This window comes from Lithobates pipiens, unplaced genomic scaffold (assembly GCF_037356315.1).
Source record: "Lithobates pipiens isolate NorthernLeopardFrog02 unplaced genomic scaffold, aLitPip1_a1.2 Scaffold_16, whole genome shotgun sequence".
NCBI lineage: Eukaryota > Metazoa > Chordata > Amphibia > Anura > Ranidae > Lithobates > Lithobates pipiens.
In genome coordinates this window covers 259117886-259130900 of record NW_027507748.1, presented here as the reverse complement: position 1 = coordinate 259130900, position 13015 = coordinate 259117886, and the positions used below count along the sequence as shown (strand labels likewise).

Here is a 13015-nt window from a genome sequence, read left to right as displayed (position 1 = left end):
GGGGCGTGCGGCCCCCCCACCCCAAAGCACCTTGTCCCCATGTCGATGAGGACAAGGGCCTCTTCCCGACAACCCTGGCCGTTGGTTGTCGGGGTCTGCGGGCGGGGGGCTTATCGGAATCCGGGAGCCCCCTTTAATAAGGGGGCCCCCGGATACCGGCCCCCCACCCTATGTGAATGAGTATGGGGTACAATGTACCCCTACCCATTCACCTGTGGAAAAAAAGTACAAAAAAAAAACACAACACAGGGAAAAAATATTTTATTGCACAGCTCCGGGGGTCTTCCGTCTTCGGGGGTCTTCTCGCCGGACTCCTCCGCTATCTTCTTGTAGCTCTTTTGCTAGCGGAGGAGTCCGGCTTTCTTCCTCCCCGCCGCCGGCCTCTTCTCCCGACTTCGGGGGTCTTGTCCCCCTCTTCGGTTCTTCTGCCGGGCCACCGCGCCTTCTTATAGCTCTTTTGCAGGCGGTGGCCCGGTCTTCTGTCGCCGCCGCCGCCGCCGCCTTCCATTCTTCTTCTTCTTCTTCTTCTTCTTCTTCTTCTCCAGGAGATGTTGACACGACGCTCTCTCCGGCCACAATGCCAGGGACGCGCTCCGCTGCCACTTATATAGGGACAATGGGGCGGTGTCACATGGGTTGATGTCACATGGGTTGGTCACATGGGTTAATGTCACATGGTGACCCCGCCCCCTTACCATGTGACATCAACCCATGTGACCAACCCATGTGACATCAACCCATGTGACACCGCCCCATTGTCCCTATATAAGTGGCAGCGGAGCGCGTCCCTGGCATTGTGGCCGGAGAGAGCGTCGTGTCAACATCTCCTGGAGAAGAAGAAGAAGAAGAAGAAGAAGAAGAAGAAGAAGAACGGAAGGCGGCGGCGGCGACAGAAGACCGGGCCACCGCCTGCAAAAGAGCTATAAGAAGGCGCGGTGGCCCGGCAGAAGAACCGAAGAGGGGGACAAGACCCCCGAAGTCGGGAGAAGAGGCCGGCGGCGGGGAGGAAGAAAGCCGGACTCCTCCGCTAGCAAAAGAGCTACAAGAAGATAGCGGAGGAGTCCGGCGAGAAGACCCCCGAAGATGGAAGACCCCCGGAGCTGTGCAATAAAATATTTTTTCCCTGTGTTGTGTTTTTTTTTTGTACTTTTTTTCCACAGGTGAATGGGTAGGGGTACATTGTACCCCATACTCATTCACATAGGGTGGGGGGCCGGTATCCGGGGGCCCCCTTATTAAAGGGGGCTCCCGGATTCCGATAAGCCCCCCGCCCGCAGACCCCGACAACCAACGGCCAGGGTTGTCGGGAAGAGGCCCTTGTCCTCATCGACATGGGGACAAGGTGCTTTGGGGTGGGGGGGCCGCACGCCCCCCCTCCCCCAAGGCACCCCCCCATGTTGAGGGCACGCGGCCTGGTACGGCTCAGGAGGGGGGGGCGCCCGCTCGTCCCCACCCCCTTTCCTGGCCGGCCGGGTAGCGTGCTCGGATAAGGGTCTGGTGTGGATCTGGGGGGGACCCCCACGCCGTTTTTTCGGCGTAGGGGGTTCCCCTTGGAATCCATACCAGACCTAAGGGCCTGGTATGCTCTCGGAGGGGGAACCCACGCCAAATTTTTTTCAGAAATTTGCCGTGGAGTTCCCCCTTCAGAGCTAATAATTCTGTCAAAGTCGCCTCCGTATAGACGGAGATCCAACTTGGAGGCGATCTCCATTGAAATCAATGGGTACCGGTCGCCTACAAGTCGGATAGAAGTAGTACAGGAACCTTTTCTGAAGTCGGAGCGACTTCAGTAGTGTGCATTAAGACGGCTCTCATTCACTTACATTGCTTTTTAAATGTTGTCCGACCTGAGGCGACTAGGGGCGACCTGAAGTCGGATCAGGAGTTGCCCCTGTGTGAATGGGCTCTTAAGGACCAAGTCTCTTTCTGAGATTTGTTGTTTACAAGTTAAAAACAGTTTTCTTTGCTAGAAAAGTTTGTTTGTTTTTTCTCCCTGTCTCTTTGTCTCTTTTTCCCCCTCTTTTACTATCTATTTTTTTATTTTTATTTTGGTTATGAGTCCTGAGAATATCAACAACATCTTCTTTTTCAATGCCCCCCCCCTCCCTTCTCCCCTTTCCTCACTCTCTCTTCCTCTCCCCCACCCCCCATTTTTGTAATATCCTCTCTCCCCCCATTGGCCATAACAATTATTTAAATATAGTGCATGTTACATGTAAACTTACAAATGGTGTATACACAAAATATTGTTGTTATTGACCTTTTATGATTTATTTTGTACTTCAATGATCTGAATTTAGTATCTCTTTATGAATTGCTATCAATATATTTTGTTTAAGTATACTAAGTATTGTTTTTTGAAAATTGACTTCTAATATTACCTTTATTAACAACCAATAATTCAAAACCAATTTGTAAATGCATCTACGTCTCCCTGCTTTTAGGCGACACTTTGTCACCCAATATCCATAGCCTTTTTTTCCCCTTGTTTTACATCAGTTAGATCGTTTCTGCCATTATGGGGTGTTTTCGTGCGCTAACATTCCCCAAATGCCTCTTTGGGTGATTATATGGATGCCCAGAGTGTTCCTGTGTATATACAGGAAACCCGATTCACTGTGCAGCCGTTGCGTGTTTTTTTTGCCAGTTCCCAGAACCCTCATTTGTCATGGACATGCGAGGAGCTCCTCTCCAGTCCATTGGAGGAAGCCCGAGGTTCACCTCTCTCGTGCATGCCTTAGGACCTGGCGGCAGCGAGTACGCCTTTGGAACGGCAGGCACACGGGCATTCGGGGCACATCCAACTGGATGGATGGTACAGTATATAGAGCCTCTGTATGCAGGGAAATGACGCTGCGGGAACCAAAGGATACAAGCATGCTGTTATATCTCCTCCAGGTAATTGCAAAGACTTCTTGAATTTTTAGAAATGTCTTTTTCTTTACTCCACCAACGACAAGTGCAATTGCAAAGCCGCTGCTGGAGGACCAACCTATATACATACTGCCTTCTTACTGATGTATTTGGGCAAGTTATAATTATTATTAATTATCCATTGATAGTTTCAAAGCAAACCTTAGCAGAAGGAGGTGTGGGGTCCTTGTTATCAAGTCAGTTGCAAAACCCTGTCAAGTTAGTTTAGTTTATTTAATTTCCTGCCTTTGTTTGCTGGGAAGGCATCATCCCACCCAGCATTCATGGGACAATTATTATTTATTTTCTTCTCTTCTTTTTTAGCTGGCCATTATTTGCCATCTGTGGCCACCTTTTGGCACTGTTTTTTTTTTTTTTTTTGACGTAGCTGAACATTTTAGGAAATAGTGGTAAGCAATGGTGGCCTGATAGGTGAGAAGCCTTTGCACAACTTTAAACCGTAGATATAAAATTTTGTGTATCCATATGCTTTTTGAATTAATTTAAAATATTCTATTGTTCTTTACTAGAAGGCATTATATTGTACAAACAGACAGCATCCCCTGAGGAAGCCCAATATAGGGGTGAAACATGTTGGGAAGTATCACCTTGCTGCATAATTTTTAATGCATAATTTACTGTACTAGCCATCATGTATTTCCTTTTCTCTTGTATATTTTAAAGAACAAATTCTTGTTTTTGTTGTTCAAAAATAAAATATTTTTTTACATAATATATTTGATTTATGATGTTTCACCTTTTAAAGTCCCTATGTACCAGTGACCTAATTTACTTAGACCCCCCCCCCCCCCAAACATTATACTTTTTTTTTTCTAACACCCTAGAGAATAAAATGGCGGTCATTGCAATAATTTCACACCGTATTTGCACAGCGGTCTTACAAGCTCGCTTTTTTTGGGGGGAAAAATACACTTTTTTTAATTAAAAAATAAGACAACAGTAAAGTTAGCCCATTTTTTTTATATTGTGAAAGATAATGTTACACTAAGTAAATTAATAACCAACATGTCATGCTTCAAAACTGCGCCCGCTTGTGGAATGACGACAAACTTTTACTCTTAAAAATCTCCATAGGCGATGTTTACTTACAACTTACAACTTAAATTTACACCAGCAGAGAGGTTGTTAAAATGAAGTTTTTAGGCAGCAAAGATAACCTGGAAGGAGAAGTGAGGGTTTAAGAAAAAAAACACTGATCCATCAACGTCACATAGGAATGCTTCTTCCAATGTAAAATCCTAGTGGACGATCCAAATGCAACCACTACCTGTACATATAACCTGGCAGTTATGCGCCCAGCCCCTTTCAGGACGCCGGATGCATGAACTCCTATGGCAGGGGTGGGAGGGGGTGTTTTTTTTAAACACCTTATTAGAACCAGAGGCTCTAATAGGCTTCAAAATAGGGTGGGCTCGAGGCACAGAGAGTGCGCCCTGATCCCACCCATTTGTGTGATGATAGTGAATTTATTTTTGCTATTTTCACACTAACCTTCTTCCCCGTCAATCAGGAGGCAGGGTGTCCGACATGTTTCCTGATTGGCCAAAGCACTAGGCCACCCTATTGGATGACTGGTGCCTAGGAAGAGGAGTGGAGGAGGCACACGCTGGACCAGAGGAAGGATACCTCTGCCGCTGCTCTGGTAAACTTGGAGAGGAGTGCCTGATCAAAGGGTGTCTGTCAGAGATAAGAGCCACGAGCCACACAGGGGGGTTGGGGGTGCCGCCAGAGCCGCAAGCCCCACAATGGGGTGCTGTTAGAGCTGCAAGGTGTAGTGTCAAATCCGATCCCCCACCCCCCCAGCACCCTGTCCTCTACTCTCTCAAAGCACTCCTCAGCACATCCTCTTACCGACAATCTATCTCCCTTCCAGGTGTATTCTCATATTTCCTCCCCCTCCCCCCCGAAGCAAAATACACAGACCTCAGCAGCGTGGCTCTTCCTGTTCCATACTCCTCCTCCCCAGCTCCTCCTGTCTGTATACAGGAAAACATAGGAGTCAAGAGGGAGGAGCCAGCTTCAGTGAGGTGTGTGTGATGTGTGCAGGCAGTCGGCTATTAGACATACCCGCACCCTGTTAGTCAGGGAACCAGAACTTAGTGCTGGAGCTTGCTCCCCGGCACTGGACTCCGTGAATTAGCACAGTGTCTAAACCGGATTTTTCTGGGGGAGTGGCCCAGGGCCCCCCAAGGTGGAGGAGCGCCAGGGCCCAGTCGCAACAGCGACTTTTGCGACCCTGGTAGTTCCAACACTGTTTGAGGTTAAATGATAAATTAATGGGAATATCATGCTACGTACTGTATATATTTGTGGTACTACTAATGAAAACAATATTCTATTCTTTTATGTATGTTTTAATAATATTTCGGTATAGTTTTATCAGGTTTAAACAAAAATTATAGTTTTCCAGTTTTGGGACACAAATGTTCCTGTGGTAAATGATGTGACACCTTAAGGCTTAAGGCTGGGTTTTTAACCACATCCAATTCGCATAACATGTGAATGTGACCGTCTCTCAATAAAGCCGGTTCACACATGTCCGGGACGGCTGTGGTGCGGTTTTGAAAAGGGTCATGTGCGGTTTTGAAAAGGGTCATGTGTGTTTTTGGGTGCAGTTCAGGTGTGAATTTAGGCAAAAATTTGCACCTGAACTGGTGAAATTTGCAAAACTTGGTCCCATCAAATTCATTCTCTTATTTCATATTGAAATTCAGAGAAAGCCGAATTCCTACCACACAAGTAGAGATTCCATATTGTGATATGTGATATCAACAAAGTCTCTACTCTTTAACTAAGACTATAGCACACTTCTATGCAAGTCTCAAAAGCAAAAAGTAGCACATTCATTAAATTTATTAGAAAAGTGGGTGAAAAATGGGCACAATAATTCGGCAGCAAAGCAGGGTCATTTAGGAAGCAGAGGAAGACTTATTCATTATTCAGGGACAAAAAGGGCCACATTCTGTGGGTATATTCTGAGACAAACAGGAGAGCATTCTGGGGACGTGCTCTGCGAAGTGCCACCACAGTCTGCAAGGTGAAGCCTGTGCAATAAGAGATGACTCTTTCTTTTCTGAAAGCGCACCATTCAGCAAACAGGCAAACTGTACATATACTAAATAAACTCTCTTTTTAATTAATTAAGTTGAAGGTGGTTTTCAATTGATTTGGTTTGATTCATGTGATAAGGTTGGTGGAAAAGTTATTGTTGAGTGCATTAGGCAATACTATTGGTTGCTATTGTTTAAATCATTGTAATTTGTGAGACTTCATACTAAAAGAACCACATACTGCATTGCAAAGCACATCTGCAAAACAAAAATCATTTGTTACCTTTACACTATCTTCTTTTCTTACTGACAGTTCACGTTCATTTCTGGCTTCAAAGTCGTGAAGAACTCTTACAGGTATTTTTTCAAAATTTCTGTATATGATTCAATTACAAAATTGTCAGTGGACTCAATTTAAACAATTGGCAAACTGTTGTAAAACTGGCAGATAAGATAACCAGAGTGAGTTTACACTGTATCTAATATAAAGCATTTTGTGATATACAGTATTGCTTCAGTACAATGTACACTAGAAAGATTAAAATTAAGCAGAAAACATTATGGAAATTTTGTTTCCTCCACATTTAACATCAACAATACAAAATGCATATAAGAGCAATGATACATGTTATTTTTCCAAATAACACCTAAATCAGTCGACACTGAATAACCCCTGAACATTAAAACACTTAAAACATGGGGACACAATTTATCCCTCAAATGTCCAGAATGTTTCAATATTTTGAATATAAATACATGAAACGGGGCATGTGGACAATCTAGATAATGCTGGTATTAGCAATCTACAAAAAAGGTTAATCAGATCATTCTCACACTCAGGTAGATTTGCGTTTATCATACAGTAGGCCAGCTACACATTCCTTTCATGTCATTTCACTCTGCCAAGTGAAATCAAAACGCTACTAAACAGTCCTTGTTCTGTTGCTCAACAGCAAAGTTAGTCAGGTCTATTTGCTATTAAACAGTTACCCTTTGAATGCTTAAAAGACTAGTGCCTTTGTTAAGTACGCTGAGAATTGCCTGAGCGTTCCCTCAAAAGAAGCAGGTTGGCCAAGTATCCTATGTTAGGGATACCCCAAAAACACAACAGGATATGCATAATATCCAGCATCATGGTGAACATCCAAAGTGTCAAACAGGCTGAATGTCAGGGCCATGTACTTGTAGTATAGGCTTGCTATGGTAAAGTACGGAAAGCCTTGGTGAGCTGGAAAAAAGAGCACATGTTAAGCATCTTTTTTTGTACAGGGGAAGGGAGGTAATGACAGATCTGGTTAATTTTATGTGTAAATTTGGGGCATGAATATAAACATTCAAATCCAATATCAGGCAAATGCCTTTTTTTGAAGTTTGTTGTAAACAGGTTGGAGTAAAACCCCTGAAATCTAACACCCTGGTCCAGAAGTCTTGAGAGAGAACAATGGACACACAGGAAAGTCTGAAGAAACAAAAAAAAAAAGATGGCATGAACAAAACTTGCATCCTGGGACATTACCTCTTGCACGCTGCATATAGAATGCAAGCTGTTCAAGTCTCTGCAAAGGTTTTACCCAGACCACGCTATTGCCTGCTCCTCTGTACCTGATTTGTCCTGCCAGTGTATGACCCAGATTGCATGACTCTGCTTTCAGACACATCCTGCTGTGCCTGCTGTTCTTCAGTCTGCTACCAGTGCATGCCTCACCTGCCTGCTGTCTCCAGTACCAGCGTGCTTCAGTCTGCCATTCGCCAGCTGCCCGTCTGCTCACCTGCTTGTTGAAGCCATCTCATGGCTTATCCTGCCTTGCTGCTAGCAAGACTTTCAGGCAATTGTGGCACTCTGCACTCCTGCACCTCCTGTCTACACTACCAGGGGCCCGAGTCAGAGGTGTAAGAGAGGCCTTCCTCATCGTATAAGGCTCTGCTACCAGTTACATGATAGAGACAACTTCACAGCCTTCTCCTTAGGCTTTTTCAGCTGTGAGGAGGGGTACTCTTGTCCCTATTAACATTCTTGAAAAAAACATCTAGAGCTGGTATTAAGAGGAACCGTCCGTTTAAAGGCTATGTGAATCAACTGCTTCTTACAAGACAGTTCCGTAGTCCAGCCAAAGTGCCAATGCATATGTACTGTTAGGGGACAAATGCAAGAAATAAGGCAGAAGGTTTCAAGTAAGCCATTACAGCTGAAATTTATTCCAAACATTGTTGGGACTCGTGCTTGGCTGTGAATAGCGAGACTGCTGCATAAAAAAAGTAGCTGAATACTGTGCTACATAAGCATTTCATACAACATACAATGTGCAAGAAGATTTAAAAATAAATCTCACTGTATTTCATGAACCAATTATGCCATATAAAGTGCAATGTGCAAAAAACGAATCATTCTATATGAACAAGGGCAGCACAGTGGTGTAGTGGTTAGCACTCTCACCTAGCAGTAAGAAGGGTCGCTGGTTCAAATTCCAACCACGACACTACCTGCCTGGAGTTTGCATGTTCTCCCTGTGCCTGCATGGGTTTCCTCCAGGTACTCCGGTTTCCCCCCACACTCCAGAGACATGCAAGTAGGTTAATTGGCTTCTCTCCAAAATTGACCCTAGTATATGAATGGGGACCTTAGATCATGGGCTCCTTGAGGGTAGGGACCAATGTGAGTGTGCAATGTACAAGGATAGGGACAATTGTAGACACTCACTCAGGTTGAACTGGATGGACTGGTGTCTTTATTCAACCTTACTAACTATGTAACTATGTAACAAAAAAAATTATAGGCAAAAACATAATTGTATGTGCAAATTACATCAATATAACTGTGGCAGTACATAAATGAATGAAACATCTAATTCCAGTCGACACCTTCTAAGAAGAAACGTGTCGGACGGAGCTAGTGGTGAGACATCAGCACGCACATGCCGTTTAAGTAGTGTGGCAGCTGTGTCTGCGGGTGTTTGCCTAAAAACTCTACTAGTCTGTAAGTGCAATACTTTATGGTTTTAATACATGGCAAATCAGTAATGCACTATGAGTTCTCCCCCTTTGAAAAAATATATCTGTTGGACCGGTATACAAGGGGATCTTATTGGGTCATCCGTGAACCAGGTTGGGAGCGAACTGTCGTGTTTCCTTATAGGGGATAATTTCTAAGTGTGGTTGATCCTGGTGGGAATTATATGCTCTGGTAAGCAGCATGCACGAGCACTAAGGTGAAAGTGAAGCGGTGGATAAATTGAGATTGTGCACAAAGTATAACACTTTATTGCATGGAGACAGATATAATTTGGACTGATATCACAATATGTGTTGCAGTTAGATGTTTCATTTATTTATGTACTGCCATTGTTATATTGATGTAATTTGCACATACAATTAAGTTTTTGCTTATAATTTTCTTGTTCATATAAGGTGATTGATTTGTTTTTTGCCCATTCGAATTTATATGGCATAATTTGTTAATGAATTACTGTGCGATTTATTTTTAAATCTTTTGCACAATTAATTTGCACCATATACTAGTGTATGTTGGATACAATTACAGCTAAAATTTATTGCCACAGCCATCTGCTCCATGTATTCAACGAGCAGAGGGTCAATGGCAACAGTTCTAAGATTCCTTTTAAGGAATTATGTCCAGTCAGACATGGTTTGACAAAACTAAAGTCACAAAAAATGGGTGTAGGGTAGGACCCCCCAATGAGAGCAAATTATTGGAAAGGATTTTCAGTTGGGTCCTTAAAAGCAGGTACAATTTCCACCAGTATAGCAGTCGTTTTGTCAAGGTGAGTCATGGGCAGACCACTTCTACAAAAATCTGCACCAAACGAATGCAGGACCCGCAAGCATTTTGGAGGAGAAAACAATCTAGCAGGACACTTACAATTTTCATCTAGAAATAGCAGGAAAAGTAGAGGCAAAGGGAAAGTCTTTGCAACCTTAGGAGCCTTATATGACTCAATGCTGGAAACAGCACTGATGAAACTCATCTAGCTTCAGGGTGGTGTGTATTGCATCAATAAAAGCTGAAATGGTCCTCTTTAACTTGGAGATGATAGCAGAAGACTACAACTCCTCAGAGGTAAGCTCAACCATTGAGGAATTAAAGGGTAAATCAGATATGGAATCTGCTGGAGGTGGCGTAGGAGCACCCTTGTGGTCTCTGCATACAAAATCAGCAAATGACTCTGTAATCTGAGTCATAAATCATTCATGACAGTAGTAGTAGTAAATTACAGCATGGCTCCAGGTTTCACACATTGACACCATAATTAAGCATGCTGCAAGCAGTCCCCCATTAGAAGAAACTGAGATGGGGGACAACAGCAGGGAGATACTTTCTTAATGCTGTATGGCGGGAATGAGAACACAAAGCTGTGTTAAAGATTCTGTGATTTTTCAGACTTACATACACAAATTTGTTGTTTTTAGAAATAAACATCAGTTTTCTTGTGGAAATATCGATTATCCCATTGGAGCAATGCTTGCACATGACTAGTTTTGCTGTCTTCTTATACAATGGGGAATAGATACCATTGTATTATATTTGGGCAATGCAAATATTTTTAGCTATTGCCATTATTTTAGAGGGGCTTTATAAAACACTGGACCCAAAGCTAAGTCAATAATGGCTTGACTTTTTTGACATTTTGTTACCCATGACATGTATGATACTACAGTGCTATCTAGAGTTTTTGTTATAAAATTCTTCTCTCTTGAAAACTGATGTAGAAAGAAAGAGATAGATAGGACTACACCGTGTGGGAATGGCTAACAAAAATGTACAAATTAAAAGGCCAACATCACAAACTGAAAGTGGGACTCCACAAGATTAAGGAAGGGCTCTGCACGAGAAGACTTTACAAGAACAAGGAAGACTGTCATAGGGGAATAACACTAGAACGCAGAGATAAATGGCAAGAACCCAGATTCCTGCAATCGCTTGAAATGTCTGGAGTCCTGTTTGCTACAGAAACTGGGGACAGCTATAACTTAAGCTAAGTAAAATGTTTGTGTATTCCTACAGCATACAGAACATTGTCAATGCTCATTTGCTAGGAAGGTTAGATAGTATGTGTATGTGTGTTGTATAGTGTTTTGTATACCTTGTATTTTGATAAAACTGTAAATAGGTTGTATATGTAATATTTTTGCGTAGTAAAAGCACAATAATATACTACAGGTTTTTTTTTTACATTTCCTTGCTTTTCCAAAAAATACCTTAAAAAATACAAGCAAAACAAAGCACACACAACTCTTCACACAGAGGATGACATCCCACAATGTTAAAGTGGTAGTAAACTGCAGTTGTTTAAAAAAAAAAAAAAAAAAAAAAAAACACCTGTAAGGCATTTGCATAATGTGCTATGTATCTCATACTAGCACATTATGAAATACTCACCTTGGAATGAAGCCTCCCAGCAGAGCTCTGTCACCGCTAAAAGGGCTCACATCTTCCCCCCCAGTGGCTGGAACTGTAATAAGGCATCACTCCTGCACATGTGGGCCGGAGCCATTGGTTCTGGCACAAAGCTCTGAAGGTCCGGCAACATATGCTCGACCTTTAGAGTGCATGCGCTGGTGGCGTAACTGGCTGCATCCAGGGAGAATATCTCCTAAACAGTTTAGGAGATATTCATTAGGCTTACTTGTAGGTAAAAATCAGTGGGTCCCTGATGCTCAGTCTGACAGGCCCACTCACTGGATGAGTCTTTAGAGACTGTGCAGACACAGAAGCAATGTCAGTGGCTCTGGACCTGGAAGACACTCCACTTCACATCTATCTCAGTTTCAGATAGATGCAAATTGGAAGGGAAACCTCCAGCAGTATTGTAAAGAAGAGTCTTGATTAAAGAAAAAAATGATAAAGAAAAACTAGCAAAATTGCTGGTTAGTCTTTAAAACAGCAGAAGAAAAGACATCCACCATCCTAGCACACTAGCAAATGACTGAGGTATGTTGGTAGTAGGAAGGGTTATACCATGGGCTTTGTTTGCCAGTGTCCAAACCTCCTGTAGGTTGCAGTATAACCTAAAGCTTTAAGAATTTCTGGGTCAAAGGAATTTTGAGAATTTTTTTTTAAGATTTAGACATTTTTGTGAAGGAAGATAAATGATTAACCAACATTTTCTTAAAGGTGACAGACAAATACATAAATCCAGTTGTCATCACCCTCGGTGGGTTAATAATGGGTCAATCATTGTTTTACATAAAGGAGAAATTGTGGCAAATTAGAATATTATTATGAACAAGCTGAGATATTAGCAGAGGTTTGTCAACAAAGATTACAATAGGACAGGGGTAGGCAACCTTTTGTACACAGTGTGCCGAAAAATATTTTCAAAGAAATTGAGCGTGCCGATTTTATAAAAGACATTTTATAAAGTAAATGCTGTAAACTACTTGAGTAGTGGGAAATTAACAACCTGCACTCTCACGCCTCAGATCAGCCCCAATTCCTACAACTCCACACTCCAGATCAGCCCCAATTTCTGCGACTTCACCCTTCAGATCAGACCCAATTCCTGCAACTCCACACTTCAGATCAGACCCAATTCCTGCAACTCCACACTCCAGATCAGCCCCAATTCCTGCAACTCCACACTCCAGATCAGCCCCAATTCCTGCAACTTCACACTCCAGATCAGCCCCAATTCCTGCAACTCCACACTTCAGATCAGCCCCAATTCCTGCCACTCCACACTTCAGATCAGCCCCAATTCCTGCAATTCCACACTCCAGATCAGCCCCAATTCCTGCAACTCCACACTCCAGATCAGCCCCAATTCCTGCAACTCCACACTCCAGATCAGCCCCAATTCCTGCAACTCCACACTCCAGATCAGCCCCAATTCCTGCAACTCCACACTTCAGATCAGCCCCAATTCCTGCAACTCCACACTTCAGATCAGCCCCAATTCCTGCAACTCCACTCTTCAGATCAGCCCCAATTGATGCACCTTCACACCTCAGATCACTGTCCCCCCTGCAAATCTGTTTCACCACTGTACCCCCCTGCTCATCTGTCCCACCTCTGT

The 13015-nt window shown here is 43.2% G+C and overlaps 1 protein-coding gene across 1 annotated transcript in view; it reads right to left on the bottom strand.

Annotated features, from left to right (window-relative positions):
• The window catches only part of EPS8L3 (EPS8 signaling adaptor L3), a 186792-nt gene that overhangs the window by 24367 nt on the left and 149410 nt on the right, over positions 1–13015 (bottom strand). Inside the window, exon 16 of the mRNA XM_077481329.1 lies at positions 6268–6358. Within this exon, the coding sequence (XP_077337455.1) occupies positions 6268–6358 (91 nt within the window). The remainder of the gene's footprint in view (positions 1–6267; positions 6359–13015) is intronic.